Here is a 22,037-nt window from a genome sequence, read left to right on the forward strand (position 1 = left end):
CGATTTGCGTGCCAACCTCAAAATTTGACAAGTCACTTCAACTTATTCCTCAAAGCATCTTAATCACCATAATTATTTAAATAAACATTAAAACCTATTTTTCCATAATTTCTGGCATTTTCTATAATTTTCTCTCTATTTCTTCCTATTTTTCCTCAATAAATCCAAACTAAATATTTCTAAAATATTTCTTCGAATATTTCACTATGATAATTCATAAAATAATATTCTTGAATTTCTAAAATTTTTTAGAAAATTTTACTTACCTTAACTTAGCATCTCTAACTTCCTCGGTATGCGTGCCTTGATCTCGAAACGCGTGCCCGGACAATTTTTCCTGCTAAAATCTCTGGAATAATAATAAATCACCAAATCCTATATTTTGGAATTTTTCCAAGAATTTTTCCTTTTTTTTTTCTCCATTTCTTTTTTTTCTTCCTTTTTCTTTTATTTTCTTTTCTTCTTTTCTTTTCCTCTCCTTCTTCTTCTTCCTCCTCCTTCCTCCCACCTCCCCTGCATCCTACAACTCCTTTCTTCTTCATTCTTTCTTTCTTTTATTCTTCTTCTTCTTCTTCACCTACGCAAACCAGCCTTGCGCGCTGCCATGGCTGAAACCAACAAACCCAGGCCGCCTTCGTCCGCCCTTATTGCCACCGTTTGAGCCTCCGATCACCTCTGCGCTGCCTGCCATCTCCGCGTTGCGCCGCTCAGGCCTCCTGCTCGACGTAGAACTGCCATGGTCGTGGCCATGGCTGCTGCAACAGCAGCTTCGCGGCTGCCATGGCCGCGCCTCCACCTCTCTTCCAGCTCTCTCTCTCTCTCCCTTGCTTCTCTCAGATTACCCAACCCAAGCCCTCTCTCCCCTGCATCTCTCGGCCCTCGCTCTCTCTCTTGGCCGCGGCTTCTATTTCTATTTCTTGCCTTCCTCTTTTCTCTTCTCCCTCTATTTATAGGTGATTCTTTGCCTCTCCTCATTGGCTGGCCGTCCCTCATTGCATTTGAGACACTCCATTTTCCATAACTCTTGCAGGTCGTGGAGATTGTGTGCAATGGCTTCCAAAATTTGCAGAGGTGGCAATTGCGTGTAAATCTTTCTAAAAACTTATAGGAAATGACATGAAGTATGGAGATGGCTGGCTACCATCACTCACGTGCACACACAGCATGTCTGCATACATATATATATAGTTATATATTGTATTATATAAATTAAAAATTTATATATTTAAATCTCATTTTTAATCCTAAATTTATTAGAATAATTCTCTAATTGTAATAATATCCACAAACACTGAATTAATTGGCATTACAATACCGAAAATACAAAATTAATAACCTGAGGCTTAGTTAAAAAAGACGATTTCGCCCTAGTATCCTTACCGAGCTATTGTTTTATCTCAAAACCACTGAAGAGCTGATCCTTACGAAAAATCGGAGCCCTCCTAGGGTTCTGTTAATTTTTCAGGAGCCTCCTACAACGATTCGGTTTTACAGCTTAAATGGCAGCTGTATTTTAACTGTACCGAAAACTGTTCCCGATCTGATTTCTTTCGATACCATAAATCCTAACTCAGAACGCTCATTGAAATTATATAATTTTCCTTAGATAATTTTACTCCGAGGCATTCCCTGCAGTCGATTCGATACTTATAACTGCTATCAATTCAATTTTTCGGTATCATAAATTCATCGAAATTACGTGTCATTCTCATATGATCATGGGGTATTACACAAGATCTCCTTAAATATACAATTCTTTAACCCCCTCAAATTATAATGGGCTAAATGATAAGTTTTCCTTAAATATACAATTCTTCAAGAAATCTTGAAGTAAGTTCAGTCTTTCAATATATTATGTCCGGCAACTATAAATCTTTATTACAGTATTATAAGCTATGTAGCATTGTCTTATTAATTACTAACCATAATGAATAGTCAGTTTATCACTACAAGAAAAATAGTGTTTAGCGACGAAATTTAGTGATAGAACTATTCCGTTATTAATTTCTTAAAATATTTTTTAATATAGCGACGGAATTAGCGACGGACAATCCATCACTAAATTTAGCGACGAAATCAGTGACAGTACTTCCGTTGCTAAAGAATAAAAAAAAATTAAAAAAATAAAACTTAGCGACGAGACCAAACCTATCGCTAAAAAATAAAAAAAAAATAAATAAATAAAAAATTAAAATTGAACGACGGGGCCGTCGCTAAAAAATTAAAAAAAATAAAACATAGCGACGGGGCCAAACCTGTCGCTAAAAAATAAAAAATAAATAAAACTTAGCAAGGGGGCCATACCCGTCGATAAAAAATAAAAAAAATTAAATAAAAAAATGAAAATTTAACAACGAGGCTAAACTCGTCGCTAAGAAATAAAAAAAATAATAAAACTTAGCAACGGGGCCAGACCCGTCGCTAAAAATAAAAAAATTAAATAAAAATAAATAAAATTTAGCAACTGAGCCAAACCTGTCGCTAAAAAATAAAAATTAAAATTTAGCGACGGGGCCAGACCTGTCGCTAAAAAATAAAAAAAATTAAATAAAAAAATTCAAAGTTAGTGACAGGGTCTGGCCAGTCGTTAAAAAATTAAAAAAAAATTAAAAAATTAAAATTTAGCAAGAGGGTTTGGACCGTTGCTAAAATAAATAATTCAAATTTAACGACGGGAACAACCTCATCGCTAAAAAATATAAATAAAATTAAAATTTAGCAATTGGGTTAACCCCGTCGCTAAAAAATAAAAAATTTAAAATAAAGTTAAAAATTTAATTAAAAACTTTACATTTAAACATAACATAATTTTTCAATACTAATATAATAATTAATAAAATTTTATTTGAATTAATAATTAAATAAAATTAAAATTAATATTCATTTTCCTTTGCTAACATTAATATTAAAATTAATATCATTAAATAAGTTTGAGAAATTTTGGTGTATAAATATAATTCTGAAATATTTGGAAAAGAATATTATAAATATATTTTATATATATCAATAAACAAGAAAGCTTCCAAATTGGCTGGTTCACGCATGAAACTTGATCATGAGAGGTTGGGGGTTCGAATCTAGTAAAGAGTCTGAGATAATAGCTGCGAGTAACATTCCAGTGCTGCCACGTGGCGAGCAGATCTGCTAAAAAATAACAAAAAAATAAATTTAAAATTAAAGCAATGTGAATGCATTCGTCGCAAAAAAATATATATATATAAATTTAAAATACAAAACTTTAGCGACAGGACACATCCGTCGCAAAACTTAAGGTGCAACACTTTTAATTATTGCTGGGATTAATATCCCAGCATTGCCATGCGACGCGCTCATGAGAGGAGGGTAGGAGCTGGCGCGCGTTAAATTTTGGGACATGCACTGAATTTAGCAACAGAATTCGTTGCTAAAAAAATAAAAAAAAATTAAAAACTTTAGCAATGGAATAAATATGTCACAAGAAAAAAGGAAAAATAAAATAAAAAAACTTGTAATTTCAAAACATAATTTTTACACTTTAAAAAATGTGTAAAAATTTGTAAAAAAATTATAAAATGTAAAATTCAAACTTTAATTTCACATTTTAGTAATTAAATTTATATTGTTGACACAATTTATTTAAATATGCATTTTTAATTGTGATAACTGATATATTACGTTATTTTGATTATATCTATTTACTTGTATTTATCTTCTACTTTTTTTATACATTAAAGTAAAGTAGTTAAATTAAATTAAAAATAAATACATAAAAATAAATTTAACTTAAAAATATAAATAAATAAGTGTAATTAAAAAACAAAAAATTAAAAAGACTATACAAAAAAAATGTAATAGTACATAAATAAAAATCTAAATGTGCCCTATATACACATACATTTTTTAAAGATATATATTGATCTTCATTATTGAGTAATATGTTATCCTTTAGCGAATACCCATCTTTTTAAATGAATAATATGTAGATCAAATAAAAATAATATCCACGATGTTCAGATAATACGTTACACTTGTTTTAAATTTCATCACAACTATATGATATCATGCTATATAATTCAGGAATTTAGTAATGTTGTTGAAATTAACCTTTATTAAAATATTAACAAAAATTTAATGTAAATTTATAAAATATTTAAATTAAATTTAAAATTTGATTTGAAAATGCAAATTTTCATAGTTAAATATATAATTTATACAAATTTCAATTAAATTCAAAATTAGTGAGGGAATATTCTGTTTTTAATTTATAAATTAATAAAACATGAAATTACAAATTAAAATTCAGAATGAGTATGCTAAAAAATATAATTTATTAATTGTAATATCATATATACTAAAAAAATTTATATTTAATATAATAGTTTATTAATTGTAATATCATATATACTAAAAATATATATTTAATTAGGTAACTATATTTGTAAGCACCCCTGCTCGGATATCCCAGCCGCTCGGACTATTCGAACGGGAGTACTTACGGAAGGGGAAAAATAATGAAACACGAGACAAAGACCACCCTGACATGCATACACAAAAATAAGAACAGCGGAAGCTAAACTATATACACATGCATGCATTACGGGAACCCCGCTAACACAGCGATCACAAGATAAATAAAGAAACATAAACTCATGTGCCAGCATACACGAGACTCGAGAAAAGACCTGGCATAGTACAAAATAATAGGGTTAAACCCTACTCAGACATCAGAGTTGATAGGGATTGACGGGACTGCCTGTACACCATACCGACTCGGCCACAAGACGCTGATTCCCTTGCTCGGACCCACGCTGGTACTACCTGTAATGATGGAAAGTAAAGTGAGTCGAGAGACTCAGCAAGCATAAAGAAAAGAAAGGCTGTAGGCTGAGCATAACCATAAAAACTCTCCCCAAAATAAACCCTTAGGTACACACAAGCCATGAGACGCTACAACACAATAGTGGAGCATAATAAAAGCACATACCGGTCCTTGGGGCCCACACAAGACACACGGCACCCTAGTCCCATACCAACTTGCCGCTGCCCTGAAAGGCAACAAATATCTCCACAAACCTGCGCGCGCGATCCCGGGCCGGTACTCCCATCACCCGTATCCGTCGGTACTCCCGACAACCGAGCCATAGGCTCCCTCGGAACGGTACTCCCGTTCGAGAACTAATAACTACCAGTAGCCATGCAATGCACATAAAAATGTAATGGCGTAATGAGCACCAACATGATACAAGGCAACCATACATCCAGGCATCAGGCCATGCTCCGCCCACATAGTAAACCACACACGATGCATATGCCCGTGCTGGATGCAACCTAACCAAGCTAGCATGTCCGTGTCCAAGCATACTCAATAAATGAATATCCCAATATGCAACCCGCACCCATGTGCATATCAAATCATGGACAGTAATACACTGAATCTAAACGTGCAGAAAATCACAACCTGGTAGAGCTAGTCAGCAATGCCCGGCACCGGTCAACAGCCAGTGACAGGGAGTGTCCACCCGATGATCCACTTCAGGGCCGTACAATAGTCTACCCCAACGTCACCAACAACCGACCCCTGCCTTACTGCTTGATAGCTCTAACCGAACCATAAATAAACCCGAGAAAAACTGTAAATAAACCCAATAAAATCGTAAATAAACTCGCACGTCTAGGAACCTAGTTCCCAAGCTGGTTCAGCATCATTCCCAAATGAATGGGGGGCGATACAAACCCCCGTAGACTCATAACAAATAAACTCTAAAAGTCCTAGATTTAATTTAAATTAAACCTAATGAATAATAATTCAACAAATAAGGCCAGGTGCCGAATTAAAGTAAGGGAGATGATAAAATACGAGAAACTACGAAGTCTCTCACGGGAATTAAAGAACACGAGGAGAAGGTTAGAAGTTTGCCTTTACACAGTCGTTCCTTGCTTTTCTTGTGCACCCAGTGCAAACTAAAATGTTCGTTGGCAATAAATAAATTTGCAGCTTTAATTAAATAAATCTACCGTGTAATATAATTAATTTAGCCGTTTAAAATCTCACGTAAGCGCACCACAATTAAAATCTCAACGAGTCTCATATTTATTTTAAATTAAATCACGCTAATAAAATCCTCGAACCCAGCTTAATAAATTAAATTTAAATCATCGACTCAAAATTCTATAATTAATAAACGGGTCGAAACAGACGAAGAGAGCGTATAAAATACGAGAAATCACAGGGTTTCTCACGGGAATTGAAGAATACGAGGAAAGCATTAGGAACTTGCCTGAAACTAGTTGATTCCGACCTCTCTCAAGCTCCCGAGGCAAATTAAATCATTTCCTAGCAAATAATACAACCGAGACTCAAATTAATTAATTTTAATCGCATAAAATTTATAATTTAAACATGACATGCTTTGACTAATTTTTACCCACGTACCTGATCACTTCCCATGCCGAAAAATCCCAAAAATCCTATTATTTTTCCTATTTTTCTTTTCTTCTCATTTTCTTCTTCTTCTTCTTCTTCTTCTTCTTCTTCTTCCCTGCATCTCCCGCGCCTGCAACTCCATTCTTCTTCTTCTTTTCTTCTTTCTTTTCCTCTTCTTCTTCCTTTCTTCTTCTCCTCCTTCTTCCTTTCTTCCTTCCCCCCGTTCTTCTCCCAGCGGCCGAACCAGCACTGCCGCGGCCACTCGCACGCAGCTGCCCGCCATGGACGGCCCTTGCTGCTCCAGCCGCTGCAACCTCCGACCATCTTCGCTCGCCATAACAGGTCATCAAAGCCCCCATCGACCCCCCCGTGAGCTCCAGCGTTGCGGCCATGGCAGCGGCTTCCTCAAGCCGCTGCTACTCGCTTCAATCACCGGCCATGGCAGCCACTGCCATGGCCGATCTTTCCTCTCTCTCTCTCTCTCTCTCTCTCTCATTTTCTCTCCATCTCGATCTCTCTCTCTTCTCTATCTCGATTACTCGGCCTCGGCCCCCCCAGCTTCCTCTCTAGCTCTCCCTCTCTGTTCCTTCTCCATTTTCCATTTGATAGAAAACGGCCACTGTTGATGGCTTGGAGACCACGCACACGCACCGCCTCTCATTTTTCATTTTCATTTTTGTTTTATTTAATTTAAATTAATTTAATTTATTCTTTTATTAATATTTTCAAAATTTGAGGATATTACAATTCTCCCCTCCTTATTAGAATTTCGTCCTCGAAATTCGGGTTCAATCCTTGTCCTCAAGATATGCTCACAACTCTCATGAGATTACCTAACATCTCTTTCAGGACATTCCATATCATCATTTTCCAGTTCCCACAAGTCCGAGTCTACTACGTCTTCCACTTGACTTAACGCACTAGCTCATCTCCCCAATCCATCACCTCACTTGGACCACATTATGACACCTAATACTGTAATCAACTCAAGGAACATCATCAGTCATATTACATACAACCACAATATTCTCCTATTACCATTTCATAACTCAATCGTTCCCCAAAGCTATCTCGACCACCTATCAACCTAAAGGCAACTCAAAATTCAGCGACATTCAATCCTAATGATAAATTGACTCGCAGCACGAGGCTCAATGCAGACGCAACTAATTCCAGATACAACCGGTATTGACAGGAGTAGAGCCACCTCCTTGCATGTCGAGAAGCTAATACTCGGTAACGTGACTGGGACCTGCCACGTATCTACGAGACATAAAGAGCATGAAAATGACACGACATACTCAATCAAGTATTCAACAGCAATATCCTTTAGTATGACTTTTCTCACTGATTCTCAATCAGATACACAACATTTTCTCGGTAGTACTTTCTCTCATAATTTGCCGTGAATGCCAGGGGTCCCATCAATAAATAGGGGTAGTCACTTAACTAGGACTATCAAAAATAAACGTTCTCCACTCAATATATCTCGAGATCCAAAGGTCACCCGATCTCCCCTCCTTATAGGAATCAAGACACCCAATTGTGGCTTATTCAATGACCACCAATCCTAAGTCTTGTCCTTGCTACTGATCTTAACTCCCAATAGCTAATTGGACCGTACCTCTTCTTGACCGTTAATTACGAATCCTGAGCTCCTCGAAGACTCAATAGGCTAGCTAGAACACGAGCTCTAGAACTGGTGTTATCAACTCCGTAGCCTACTCGACTGATAGCACATCACCGTGTTAGTAACTGTCTAATCTCCAAGACATCACATAGGTCTCCCCAACAACGAAAAATAAATGAAGTGGGTTAAGCATTCTTCTGAATGGCATAACAAGCCATCTCATGTTTCTGCCAACATACCACTTGACCAGCACCCAAAGGAGTCTCATCTCCTCAACCGGTCAATAATCGACCCTAGGGCATGTGGTCCGTGATCAGTACCGCGCGTACTCATAGCAACTACTATCCTTGCAGCAAAACCCAACAGTTACTTAGACCTGTATCCAATTTCGGCCTTGGCCATACACCTGGGTATCTCCTACAACAATAATCTTAGAGGAAATTTTCTTATTCCTAATTCACTTTATCACCGATGTTCTACGGCAGTGCAAAACGTCTATTACCACATTTGCTTAATCATATTTATTACAGAACCTCATAGCCTTAGTCATTTGCCACGCCAATCGCGGAGTCACCTGAACTCCACTCCACCTGTGAGAACTAAACACCTACACCCTAGCCAGGTAGTAATGCCAAATCTCCAAACAGCATAACCGTTGTAAAAGCCAAGTCCACAAGTTCGTAATAATCCCTTAATAAATTCCCAACACAGATCTCTCGTCCGAATATACACAGACGATTTAACGGTCAGCTCCACACGAGCTACCGCATAACCCAACCTTCAGCTCCCCGTCTTAGTATGCCATGTACACATCTCGGTACCTACGTATCTGCCATTTACATTTGGACCTCTATAGCACATTCCCACATGGTGGGACCTTTCTGTACCACTCCTGGTAAAATCCAATCATGGATCTCCATCTCACATTTTACCATGACCTCATCTCTCATGAAATTGACGCTAGCCTTAATAGGGCGTCGACAACACCTAGCGAGACCAAGGAAACTCCAGACCTCTATCTCTGTCACCGGTCCCGACCAATCCATAGATATTGCGAAGACGTCGGTCAGCCCAAATGACATGCCCACAAACTCAAAACGGTCGTACGAGTATAACAAGCAATCGTGAGAAAACACTTTGGCATTAGCCCGACAAATCATCTGCTCGGAAGGAAGGAACATTTATGCCTCAAGACTACCCGGTTCAATAGTAGGGTCAATCCCTTACTAAGGCAACCTCCTTGATAAATCTCCAAGAAAGTCTAGAGTATCCCTCGCTCACTCACAACCAGGAAGGAATCCAGCTATACACGCCCTTATCATGAGCAACGTACGCCCTAACTGTAACTTTGAAAGTTCCCTTAATCACTTTCCTCGAACGAGGTACGTGCTATCTCTAATCCACATCACCAATAGAGAATGATTAGGGACCCAACGAGTCCACCACAAGTCAGGTGTCCAGTCTACTTGGCCTTAGCTAACACAGTTCGCAACCGAATGTCCATCGCAGGTCAAACTTGTGACTTTCCATGTCCATACTATTCATCACATAATACCCTCAAATATTGCACCTGATGTTTCTCAGACCATTCTCATCCTTACAAAACTCATAATTTACAACCACATATTTGCATTATGGCCCTTTAATAAACATACTAACTAAACTCCCCTCGTCACCCCTGGCAACCGAGGTAACTTCATCTGTCAATTAAGCTAAGTCCTCATTACTAGCTACGCTGGGGCTGGGTTCAACATGTCTCTCTGGTGGCTATGACGATACCCTCACGGTGGCTTGGATAGACTGACTGTCCGGTAGTGCTCCAATCCTAGGCACGTCCTGTACCAGTCCTTGGTAAGGCTCCCAAATGGCAGCTTGTTGCCTCACAGCCCTAGCAAAAACATCATAATGGAAACGAAGGCTCGCATCATTCAACGTTACTTCTATCAACCACCTCCACACGTCATTCATGCGCTCATGGGCGAACAAGACTTGTCTCTAACATTTCCCAAAAGATCTCGTGGATCGTCTCGTGAGACAACTCATCAAGCCAATACATATAACTCACTAGGTACTCCTCTTCGTCTTGCCCGCCTCCCCATCCAGAAGCAAACTCCTGTTCCCATTGACACCATAAACAATGCAATTCTGGGAAGGCATCCGAATTGGGTAGGGGTACACTGAGATCTAGGCCTCCGGGTCCTATTGGGAATACTCAAAATCTGTAAAAACCACCAAATATCAGGCAAATATATTCCAACCTCTTACCCAAACACTTAGGGTAGGCACAAGTCCTAAAGAAATCCCATTCATACCACTACACAGTCCCATTCTAACGTGCACTAATCACCCCTGCACGAACATAAATTGGGACACAGCCAAACCCTATTCAATTCACCTAAACCTCTCTAACTCTACCCGACAACCTTGGTGTACAGGAACTCGTCCCTCAAAACTGACTCAAACTACGCTCTGATACCAACATTGTAATGAGCACCAACATGATACAAGGTGCCCATACATCCAGGCATCAGGCCATGCTCCGCCCACATAGTAAACCACACACGATGCATATGCCCGTGCTGGATGCAACCTAACCAAGCTAGCATGTCCGTGTCCAAACATACTCAATAAATGAATATCCCAATATGCAACCCGCACCCATGTGCATATCAAATCATGGACAGTAATACACTGAATCTAAACGTGTAGAAAATCACAACCTGGTAGAGCTAGTCAGCAATGCCCGGCACCGGTCAACAGCCAGTGACAGGGAGTGTCCACCCGATGGTCCACTTCAGGGCCGTACAATAGTCTACCCCAACGTCACCAACAACCGACCCCTGCCCTACTGCTTGATAGCTCTAACCGAACCATAAATAAACCCGAGAAAAACTGTAAATAAACCCAATAAAATCGTAAATAAACTCGCACGTCTAGGAACCTAGTTCCCAAGCTGGTTCAGCATCATTCCCAAATGAATGGGGGGCGATACAAACCCCCGTAGACTCATAACAAATAAACTCTAAAAGTCCTAGATTTAATTTAAATTAAACCCAATGAATAATAATTCAACAAATAAGGCCAGGTGCCGAATTAAAGTAAGGGAGATGATAAAATACGAGAAACTACGAAGTCTCTCACGAGAATTAAAGAACACGAGGAGAGGGTTAGAAGCTTGCCTTTACACAGCCGTTCCTTGCTTTTCTTGTGCACCCAGTGCAAAATAAAATGTTCGCTGGCAATAAATAAATTCGCAGCTTTAATTAAATAAATCTACCGTGTAATATAATTAATTTAGCCGTTTAAAATCCCACGTAAGCGCACCACAATTAAAATCTCAACGAGTCTCATATTTATTTTAAATTAAATCACGCTAATAAAATCCTCGAAGCCAGCTTAATAAATTAAATTTAAATCATCGACTCAAAATTCTATAATTAATAAACGGGCTGAAACAGACGAAGAGAGCGTATAAAATACGAGAAATCACAGGGTTTCTCACGGGAATTGAAGAATACGAGGAAAGGATTAGGAACTTGCCTGAAACTAGTTGATTCCGACCTCTCTCAAGCTCCCGAGGCAAATTAAATCATTTCCTAGCAAATAATATAACCGAAACTCAAATTAATTAATTTTAATCGCATAAAATTTATAATTTAAACATGACATGCTTTGACTAATTTTTACCCACGTACCTGATCACTTCACATGCCGAAAAATCCCAAAAATCCTATTATTTTTCCTATTTTTCTTTTCTTCTTCTTCTTCTTCTTCTTCTTCTTCTTCTTTTCTTCTTTCTTTTCCTCTTCTTCCTTCTTTCTTCTTCTTCTCCTTCTTCTTCTTCTTCTCCTTCTTCCTTTCTTCCTTCCCCCCGTTCTTCTCCTAGCGGCCGAACTAGCACCGCCGCGGCCACTCGCGCGCAGCTGCCCGCCATGGACGGCCCTTGCTGCTCCAGCCACTGCAACCTCCGACCGCCTTCGCTCGCCATAACCGGTCATCAAAGCCCCCATCGACCCCCCCGTGAGCTCCAGTGTTGCGGCCATGGCAGCGGCTTCCTCAAGCCGCTACTACTCGCTTCAATCACCGGCCATGGCAGCCACTGCCATGGCCGATCTTTCCTCTCTCTCTCTCTCTCTCTCTCTCTCTCTCCTTTTCTCTCCATCTCGATCTCTCTCTCTTCTCTCTCTCGATTACTCGGCCTCGGCCCCCCCCCCAGCTTCCTCTCTAGCTCTCCCTCTCTGTTCCTTCTCCATTTTCCATTTGACAGAAAACAGCCACTGTTGATGGCTTGGAGACCACGCACATGCACCGCCTCTCATTTTTCATTTTCATTTTTGTTTTATTTAATTTAAATTAATTTAATTTATTCTTTTATTAATATTTTCAAAATTTGAGGATATTACAATATTTTTGACAATGCTACACTCCAATTAATTGTATAATTGAGATGAATAATAATTTTTTATAATATTTTAAGTATTTTTAGTGAAAAATATAAAAGCAAGTCTACAAAATCTTTTTTGCTACTATATAATATTTATATTGTTTTACTCATTTGAATAATAATATAAAATTTTATTCTTTAATAAATAATTTTATATTCAACTTTATCTCAAAGAGAACACTTTTAAATAAATAATTATTCATTTTGTTTTCCTCTTAAGAGACATATCCTATCCACAATATAGGCTTTCTATCAATAATGCTAGATGATACAACCCCCTACAATACTTGCAAGGCCTATAGCACATGCTATTGCTAAGTAATACAAAAACCAAAATGCTTCAATCAAAAGAGATAATTAATATGAGAATTAAACTTATCAGTTACAATATTTCTCAATTGATTGAAGGCTTACAAAATAAACATATAATAATGAATGCAACAATAACAATTGAAAATTTGTGTCAATTTAAAGTATGAGAAATAAAATATAAGAACTCGTAAATTAGAACACTTGTAATGAATGTTCTCTAACCCCATAATTAATTAATGTTGCACCATCCAAGTATTTATAGTTGACGGTTGAATTATTGAAGATGGTTGAGGTGCATTAAATGCAGTTGGAATATCTATTTCTTTATCTTTTATACTTATTTTTTAATTAATGCGAAGTTGTAAAATTAAATATCTATAAAAGAACTATATTAATTTTATTAGTTAAAAAAATATATTAATTTTTAAAAAAATTACTTTCCAGCGACGAACAATTACCCGGCACTAATTCTCCATCTGCGAAGGGTGACTGTCCGTCGCAAATGATTGTTGATTTTAGTTTCCTCTCAAAAAACTTATAATTTTAGTTTACAAAATATATGTAATTTTTAATTTAAATTAATTAGTAAAATATTTTATAAAATTATATTTATTTATAACATAAATATTATTAATCATTTAGAAAATAAAAAATACATTTTTATCCCTTCTTCTAGAATTAATAATAAATTTAAAAATTCTTAAAAAATATTTTATTTATTTTTTGGTCATTATTCTTTAAATAATTTTAATTGATTTATTTTTATTAATTTTTTTTAATTTTTCTTCTCTCTTGATTGTAAAATATTTTTTTCCTGATTAGTTTAATGTTGTAAAATTAAATAACTATAAATTAATTATATTTTAAAGTAGTTAAAAAATATATATTTATTTTAAAAATAATATATTAATTTAAAATAATATATATTTATTTAAAATAATTTATTAATATATATTTATTTTAATAAATATATTCTTGAAGGGCACTTCGCATTGTTAATTAGCGATGAGAAGGTGCCCGTCGCTAATTCTGGGGCACCTGCCGCCCCCCTCTGCCCAATGCGCATTGGGCAGAGGGGGGCAGGTGCCCCAAAATCAACGATAGGCATCTGCACATCGCTAATTAGTGACGGGCAATACTCGTCGTTGATTCTGGCAGACACTGCCCTACCCACCCCCTTCCTTTCTTGTTGACAAGTGCCCTTCCTCTCCTCTTGACACTTGCCCCCCCCCTCCATCTCCCTCCCTTTAAAGCTTCCCCTCCCCCCATCCTCGCCATCTCTTCTCTGTAATTTTTTCCTAAGTGTTTTGCTCCTAATTTCATTTTCTCACTGTTTTGCTTTATCTCTTCTCCGTTCCTCTATGTCTCACTCTCACTCTTATTGAAATCATGATAGTGGTTTTATTTTGGTGTAATTTACATTCGAAGCTGGTCAAGAATTGAAAGTATTTTTTATTTTTAGTTGTTAATTATTTAAGATTTAAATTACAATATTGAATGTTTCTTACATAATAGGTATTATTTGATTAATTGTTAAGTTGTAAATAGTTGTTAATGTTAATATTCTTGTTAACTGTTAATGTTAATATTTATTATAATATTAATTAATTGTTATTTATTAATGTTAATATTTGTTAAGTAATGAATATAATCTGTTTATTTATATTTATTTCTGTTATTTATGTAAGTAGTAAATTACAATATTGAATGTTTATTATTGTTTATTTTGTATTTATATTGTTATATATTATGATATATTCTATATAAATTATTATTATGTATTATGTGATTTAAATAAATTAATTAAATTCAAAATAATATATATAGTTAAAAACTTAGTGAGTCTGTTCAGTGGGTGGGGCGAGGGGCGGTCGTTAGGGGGGGTTAAATTAAAAATATAAGTTTAATATAAAAAATATTATATTAAATAATTAATGAAATAATTAATAATAGGAGAAATGAATAAGAATATGAGTTTTAATACAGGAAATGAAATAATTAGTGAAAGTTTTAACGTATAAATCAGTGAGAGTTTTAACACAGGACTGAAAAGCAATGGACTAGGAGAAAATTGAACTTAGACTATCTAAGAGTGTTTGGTTGTGAGGCCTATGCCCATCAATCAGTAGGAAAATTAGATCCCAGGGCTATTAAATGTGTTTTTGTTGGATATCAAGAGGGAAGCAAGGGTTATAGGCTATGGGACAGAACTTCAGGTGGAGTTAAAATCATTATTAGCTGAGATGTAAAATTTAATGAATCAATTTTTCCATGCAAATTTGACAATAATAAGGATAACTCAATACCTAGCAGCCCTAGTGACCTTATATTAGGTGGCAGTACCCAAATTGAGGTGGAGCAACAGGATTCTCCTGCTACTCCAACCTCCAATAACCCTCACTCTTAATGAGCCTTTAACCCAAGAAGAGACCTCTGATCAAGAAAGTGATCATGAGGCTCAACCTAATGATCTGGAGGTTGAGGAGTATGACTCTCCTCAACAAGACCTTAGTAACTATCAACTTGCCAGAGACCGAGTGAAGAGGTCAATCAGGCCTCCTGTTAGGTACGCATACTCAAACCTGGTATTTTGAGCCTTAGTTGTTAGAATAGAGATAAGGAGCAGTGAGCCTACCTGCTATGAGGAGGCTGTCAGCTCCCATGACAGCACTAACTGGAAATAGGCAATGGATGATGAAATGACCTCTTTGAAGGTCAATGAAACTTGGAAATTAGTTTAAAAACTTGATAACCAGAAACCAATTAGATGTAAATGGTTGTTCAAACTTAAAGAATGAATGTCACCATCTGATCCTCTAAGATTTAAAGCAAGACTTGTAGCTAAAGGTTTTTTTCAGAGAGAATGAATAGACTACACTGAAATCTTTTCACTAGTAGTCAAATTTAAAACCATACGTATGATGCTTGCTGTTGTAGTGCAATTTGACTTAAAACTTGAACAAATGGATGTCAAAATTGCATTTTTACATGGAGACATAGATGAGATAATTTACATGGAACAACCTGCTGGGTACATTGACAATAATCATCTTGATCATGTCTGCTTACTTAAAAAATCATTGTATGGATTAAAACAATCTCCTAGGCAATGGTATAAAAAGTTTGATAATTTTGTTGCTGAGATTGGTTTTAACCAAAATAAATATGATAGCTGTTTTTACTATATACTATATAATATCCCTGTTTATCTCTTATTATATGTTGATGATATCTTGATTATTAGCAAGTCCAAGACAAAAATATGTGAATTAAAGTTTCTGTTAAATACTAACTTCGACATGAAAGATCTAGGACTAGCTAAGAAAATCCTAGGGATGATAGTAGAAAGAAATAGAAGTAAAAGCAAACTGAAAATATACCAACATGATTACCTACTTAAAACTGTTCAAAAATTTGGTATGACTGAGTGTAAAACTGTTAATGTTCCCTTGGCTGGATATTTTATATTGTCTAAAACACAGTGTCCATCAACTGAATCCAAAACTTTTAAAATGGAAAACATACCATATGCCAATGTAATTGGGACCATAATGTATTCGATGATAAGCACTAGGCCAAACCTAGCATATTCAATATCCCTACTTAGCAAGTTTATGTCTAATCCTGAAAAAATTCATTGGAAAGCCTTAAAATATTTGTTAAGATACATTAATGGTTCCCTAAATGTTAGTTTAAACTTTGAAAGAAGAAATGATACCCTTGATCTAGTGGGGTATGTAGACTTGGATTTTGCACGAGATAGAGACTCACGTAAGTCTACCACAGCATATTTCTTCACCTTGGGTGGCAACTGCTTTAGATGGAAGTCTCAGTTGTAGCCTTTGGTTGCTCTGTCTTCCACTGAAGCTGAGTATGTGGCGGTCACTGATGCTTTCAAGGAAGCTATCTGGCTTCAAGGTCTCTTGCAAGAAATCAATCTTCTACAAGGTAAGGTCAAGGTATTTTCTGATAGCCAGAGTGTGATTCATTTATGTAAGAATCTTGTTTATCATGAAAGAACTAAACATGTTGATATAAAGTATCATTTTTGTGAGAAATCTGGTAAGTGATGGAACTGTTGTAATCCTCAAAGTGTCTATAGAAGATAATCCAGCTGACATTGGGACAAAGGTAGTAACTGCAGCTAAGTTCAAGCACTGCTTGGGCTTACTGTATGTTGAAGTTGGTTAATCCAAACCAACTAGAGCAATGAAGGTAAGGATAGAAGTTTGCTGCACTTATTGGTGTATGACCTCTTGTATCGTTGATGCTTCAAGGTGGAAATTGTTGGCTGTGAAGCACACAACAACACCGTTTTTCTCTTAAGGACCCGGGCAGGAGGGTCAGTAGCAACCACTGCCACGTGGCAGTGGAGGGCAGTGTGACAACCGCTCAGGCGACCTTTCTCTCTCGATCGTGCAAATTGTCTCGTCCTTGTGTAATTTGGACTGTCGATGCCGCCTTTTATCTGGTGCAATCCAAGCCTTATAAATGCATTGTGCGACACCTATTTATTTACTGTGCATCGGGATGTGTAATTGAGAGATAAGGGAGAACGAGTGAGTAGACACTTAGGGCTTGAGGGTTCTTTCTCATTTTTGATTTCAGACTCTCTGGCTCCTTCTCGGTCTTCTTTCTAGTTCGAATAGGGTAAGCCTCTGATCTTCCTCTTTTGTGGTTTTGAGGCTATTTTGATAGAGAACCAGTTTATGTAAATAAGAGTGATCATGAGACTTGTATTCGATGAGTATTGTAAACCCTATTTTTATCTTCGATAGTGCAGTGAGCTCTCCTTTGCCGGAGCTCAACATGGACGTAGCCCTTTCGAGTGAACCACGATAAATCTCTCGTGTTACTTTGCTTTCCATCATTTTATATCTGTGTATGTCTGTTGTGTATTGTATCTTTCCAATTTTGGCTCTGTTGAATGTTATAAAGGTTTTTTCAATGATTCAAAGTGTGCGTATGTGTATGGTTTGCTCTCTGTCTTGCGCAACATAAATAAATAAATTCCTTTTGTTTTTTCATTTTCTTGACCTTGCTGTACCAAATTCAGACCAAAGCCCGCCCCCCTCCCCCCCAAGGAGGAGTTGTAGTTTTCTCATGCTTGCTGTCGCCCGCATCTACTTGGGAGAGTCTGAATCAGAATGTGGCTGTTGAACTGCTGAAGGTGTCGTCAATTGGTTCGATACCAACACAACAGGCTGTTCTTCACTTCTTCTGTGGTTGTAGGCTGTAGCTTTCCACAAGGCATTTCTATTTATTTTTTTACAATATGTGGAATGCTTGCTGATTACTTCAGAATGGATTCATGATCTGAAATCAAATCAACTTTATTTCCTGCCCATATATGTTTACGTCCATCAACTTCAAATTTCACCATTCATTGTTTCAATAGTAAGTATATCTCTTAATTTGTACATCTCTTAGTTTTAAAACAAACTGCCTCAATCCGCCTTTAAACTTTTTAAAAGTAACTACAATGCCTTCTTTGCCCTGAAATTTACGTCGTTGGTCTTATGTCTACTGCAGAAACTAGAAAAGCTCTTCAAATCCAACATCATGAATTAAAGAAATCCACTCCAGGTTGTCTTAGGGTATGGCTTTTGATTAAAAGAAAAAGAAAAATCGTTGTTGGAAGAGCTGTGTGGAACCCATTGAAGAAGCTAGCTAGAATAGGAAGGAGATCTGCAAAAAAAAAAAAAAGGATCACTGTTTCATCTCTGTCCAAGTAACGCATTCTATGAAACAGGCTCTGAGTAATTTAATTGCAATACGACATTATCTATAATAATAATAATAATAATACATCTAATTGCTCTTTTTCAATGCGTCTAGTCTTGTCGTGACTAATTTCAATTGTGATAACAGTGACTGTTCCTCCATGCGCAACTCAACAAGTCTCGTTTGCAATTTATCCACCTCTTTCTCCAACTCTGTTATCTCTTGCTTGGCTTCTTCTACCAGAGCAGTGTCACTCTCACTCCCAAGATTCACTTCATCTTGCCCTTTATCTTGTAAGAATCTCAACACCTGCAATACATACAAGTAAACTTTGTTGGTATCCATGACTAGGCTTAAGCATATTAACGTTAAAAGCAAGCTTTGTTTTCATTTTACTTACTACTGTTGGTTGGGTGCTCCTTTTGCTTAAGAGTATTTGATAAGGCCAGATCTGGTATGCGACATGATTGTATTTTGCGTGTTTAATTTGTACGCTTTCAACATTCAATATTCCAGCTACTTTCTCTTTTCCTGACTGGTAGATTCTCAGACCTGTTAAAGATCCTCACCTACTTTTCCCATTCGAAAGTAATTACTTAACAAGGAGGAAAACTTATTCCTATAGCCTGCAACTTTGTGTTCTCTCAAGTCTTGTTGAAGAAGAAGATATGTCCTATTAATTTGGGGATATAAATATATATTATAAACTAACCTGTAATGGATGCCTTGGCCCTTGAGTTCCTTCTGTTTGGTGCTATGGGATTGGGATCTTTAATGAGTTCTGGTGGATTCTGGATTGATGGTTCATGGAGGTGTTATTGTTTTTATCCTCTTGGTGGCTGTTTCACCAATTTTATTAATAATAGTCCATAGTTTCATAAGTCATGTAAGTAAATAAACTGAATTCTTTGCTAAGTATTATTGTCTTATTTATGTCTATAATGTCTTTAGGGCAATATATTTATCACAATATCATTTTTCATATTTATAGATGAAAAAGAAAAAAACAAAAAAAAAAGTTGAGATTTGCGAAAGAACCAAACTTGTTCGGTTGTAGTTTTCCTAGTGGCCCTTCTGTTCTAGTTTCCCGCCTTTTCTATTAGCTCTTTTAGTTTTGCTTATCCAAAAATAATAATAATAATAATTAAGAGCAAAGGTGCTGAAAAATGTATAAATAATTAATTTTAAAAGAATACAATTTTACCTCGGATGTGACACAGTGAACATGAGCAACATAATGGCACTCGCCACAGTAGTAACTGGGATCACGCAAATTTCTCCTTTTCTCGCAGCTGTCACAAAAAAATTCTGCATCATCGCCTTCATCTGGATAGTCCTTAATCGGTGAAGTCGCGAGGTTAAGGGGATGCCGGTGATACTTATCTTTCACAGTAGGTGGCAAATTCGGAATGCAACGCAAATGGAGAGCAAACTGGCAGTTCACGCACTGGAAGAACCCCGACTGGCACTCTTGGCGGCAAGCATTGCAGTGATGCCTTGCATTAGATTTCTTGAGGTCGAGGAAGGCCAGAGGGTGGTGGTGAGTTTTGAACTTCACGGCAAGCGGCATTGATAAAGCGCATCTACTATGGACGGTAAATTTGCAGTCAAGACATTCATAGTGAAAATCCCGGTTGTGTCTTCCCTGGTAACTTCTACAGAGCCTGCAAGAAAACTCGCAGGAGCAAGATTGAGTGTTGTCATCGTGGAGTTTGATCGGGTGTTGAGGATGAAATGGGTGGCGTTTGATTTCTCTTGGCAAGAGAGCACAAGAAATGTGGACGATCAACTTGCATTGGAAGCAAGTAAAAATGGTGTCTTTGATGGGCAATTCACACAAACGGCAAGAGAATGGGAAGTTCATGGGGTTCTCAAAGGCGGTGAATGGATGAGGGTGGCTGAAATTTTGAATCTGCAACTCCAAATCATGGCTTATTTTGGTGGGTTTCAGGGAAGCACAACGAAAATCAAGATTAAGGTCATCACATTTTCTGCATTGGAAGCTAAAGCGCTTGGTGATTAGCTTCCCGCATAAGTGGCAGAAGCTGGCTATTTGCACAACTGACTGGAGGGTGAAGGGGTGGCGGTGTTGGTTAATTGGGTGGCTGATTTCTTGCGGAAACTGAGAGCAGGATTGGTGGACAGAATGGTGGCAATGGAGACATACCAGAAACATACCTTCCAAAGGCAAATCGCAGTAGGAGCAAGAAAAATTATGGATGCCGCTGCCCTTAGAACAGGGGATTAGAGGATGTGGATGTGGTTGGGTAGAAATTGGTTGAATTTGCATCTGGGTTTCACCATTTTGGGGTTCGAGAGAGGCACATTTGACATCAAGAAAGAAGTCACAGATGGGGCAGTGGTAAGCATAGTTTGTTCGGTTTTCTCCACAAGCCGCGCAACTGTATTTACCGGATGAGTAGGGGGCTCTGCGGAGGAGGAGGAGAGGGTGTTGCCGGTGGAATGGGTGGTCGATCTGCCGCGGCAGCTTGGCGCATGGTCTGTGCCACCACCAATGACAGCCGGTGCAGCTGTACGCTTCGCCCAGGATTCGCTCTTGGCAAACTTCACATCTCTCATCCTTGTCTTCCTCCTCCGTCGTCGTCGGATTGAGCTGATGTTTGTGGTCGAAATCTTGCATCTGAAACTCCCTCTCTCTCTCTCTCTCTACACACACACACACATATAATTGGCTTTGTGTGCGTCTTGCTCAGGGAAACAATACAAAGCGTGAGTGCCCTACTAATCAGAATCTTCATCCACACAATTGCTTGACTAAGAGGGCCTACACGGTCTAAATATGACCATTTTTACAATTAACTGCATAAACACAGAGAGTTCAATAATCGATGTCTTTGGAACCCATCACAGTACAAGAAGGCGGGCCAACTCCAATCAGAATAACTTCCCTTCTTTTTCTATTCAAGAGCTTTGGATAAATGGAACAAGGGTTCTCCACCTTGTCGCTTTGTTCTTTTTCTTCTTGTTTGTTGCATTTCCTCTCTTCTTCCGTTTCAGACGGTTCTCTTCTCTTCTCTGGCCAACAGTGGCGAATAAAAGGAAGAAGAATTAATCGTATCCGAATGCGTCTCTCCTCTACAAGCTTCCCTGAATCATCCGTCAACGACGCTTCAGTTTCAGGTGATGATTTTGCCGGTAGATCACTTATGACTTTTCGTGAAGAGAGAGAGAGAGAGAGAAAGATATTAAAATGCTTCATCGATCTCAATTCATGATCTCAACCCTTATATAATAAACCATAGTTTCAGTAATTACAAAAATGCCATTGTACAACTAATACAGCAACTAAAGCAACTAATACAACAACAAAGTATTAAGTAATACACTAAATCAACTAATACAACAAGTAAGGATACGTTCTCTTTGGTTTATAATTTTCAGTTTTAAGTTTTAAATTTATTTTTTATTTTTTATTTTAATAATCTATTTTTAAAAAATTAAAAATACATTTTCACTGTCATTTTAAAAAATTATTTCTCAAAACAGAAAATTAGAAAATATGT

General features: G+C 37.3%; 1 protein-coding gene across 2 annotated transcripts; it reads right to left on the reverse strand.

Annotated features, from left to right (window-relative positions):
- Positions 1–18,166: 18,166 nt before the first annotated feature.
- Positions 18,167–21,710, reverse strand: LOC127814100 (uncharacterized). Of its 2 annotated transcripts, XM_052355361.1 has the most exons (3): positions 19,718–21,710; positions 18,599–18,822; positions 18,167–18,477 (listed from the first exon to the last, which is right to left on the reverse strand). In XM_052355361.1, the coding sequence occupies exons 1-2, from the start codon at positions 21,152–21,154 to the stop codon at positions 18,601–18,603; spliced, it is 1,659 nt and encodes a 552-aa protein (XP_052211321.1). In that variant the 5' UTR covers positions 21,155–21,710; the 3' UTR covers positions 18,167–18,477; positions 18,599–18,600. The 2 variants fall into 2 exon arrangements, with proteins under 2 accessions (XP_052211321.1, XP_052211320.1); XM_052355360.1 differs by lacking the exon at positions 18,167–18,477 and having other exon boundaries at positions 18,490–18,822.
- Positions 21,711–22,037: the final 327 nt, after the last annotated feature.

The sequence above is a fragment of the Diospyros lotus genome, chromosome 12 (genome assembly GCF_014633365.1).
Source record: "Diospyros lotus cultivar Yz01 chromosome 12, ASM1463336v1, whole genome shotgun sequence".
Classification (NCBI taxonomy): Eukaryota; Viridiplantae; Streptophyta; class Magnoliopsida; order Ericales; family Ebenaceae; genus Diospyros; species Diospyros lotus.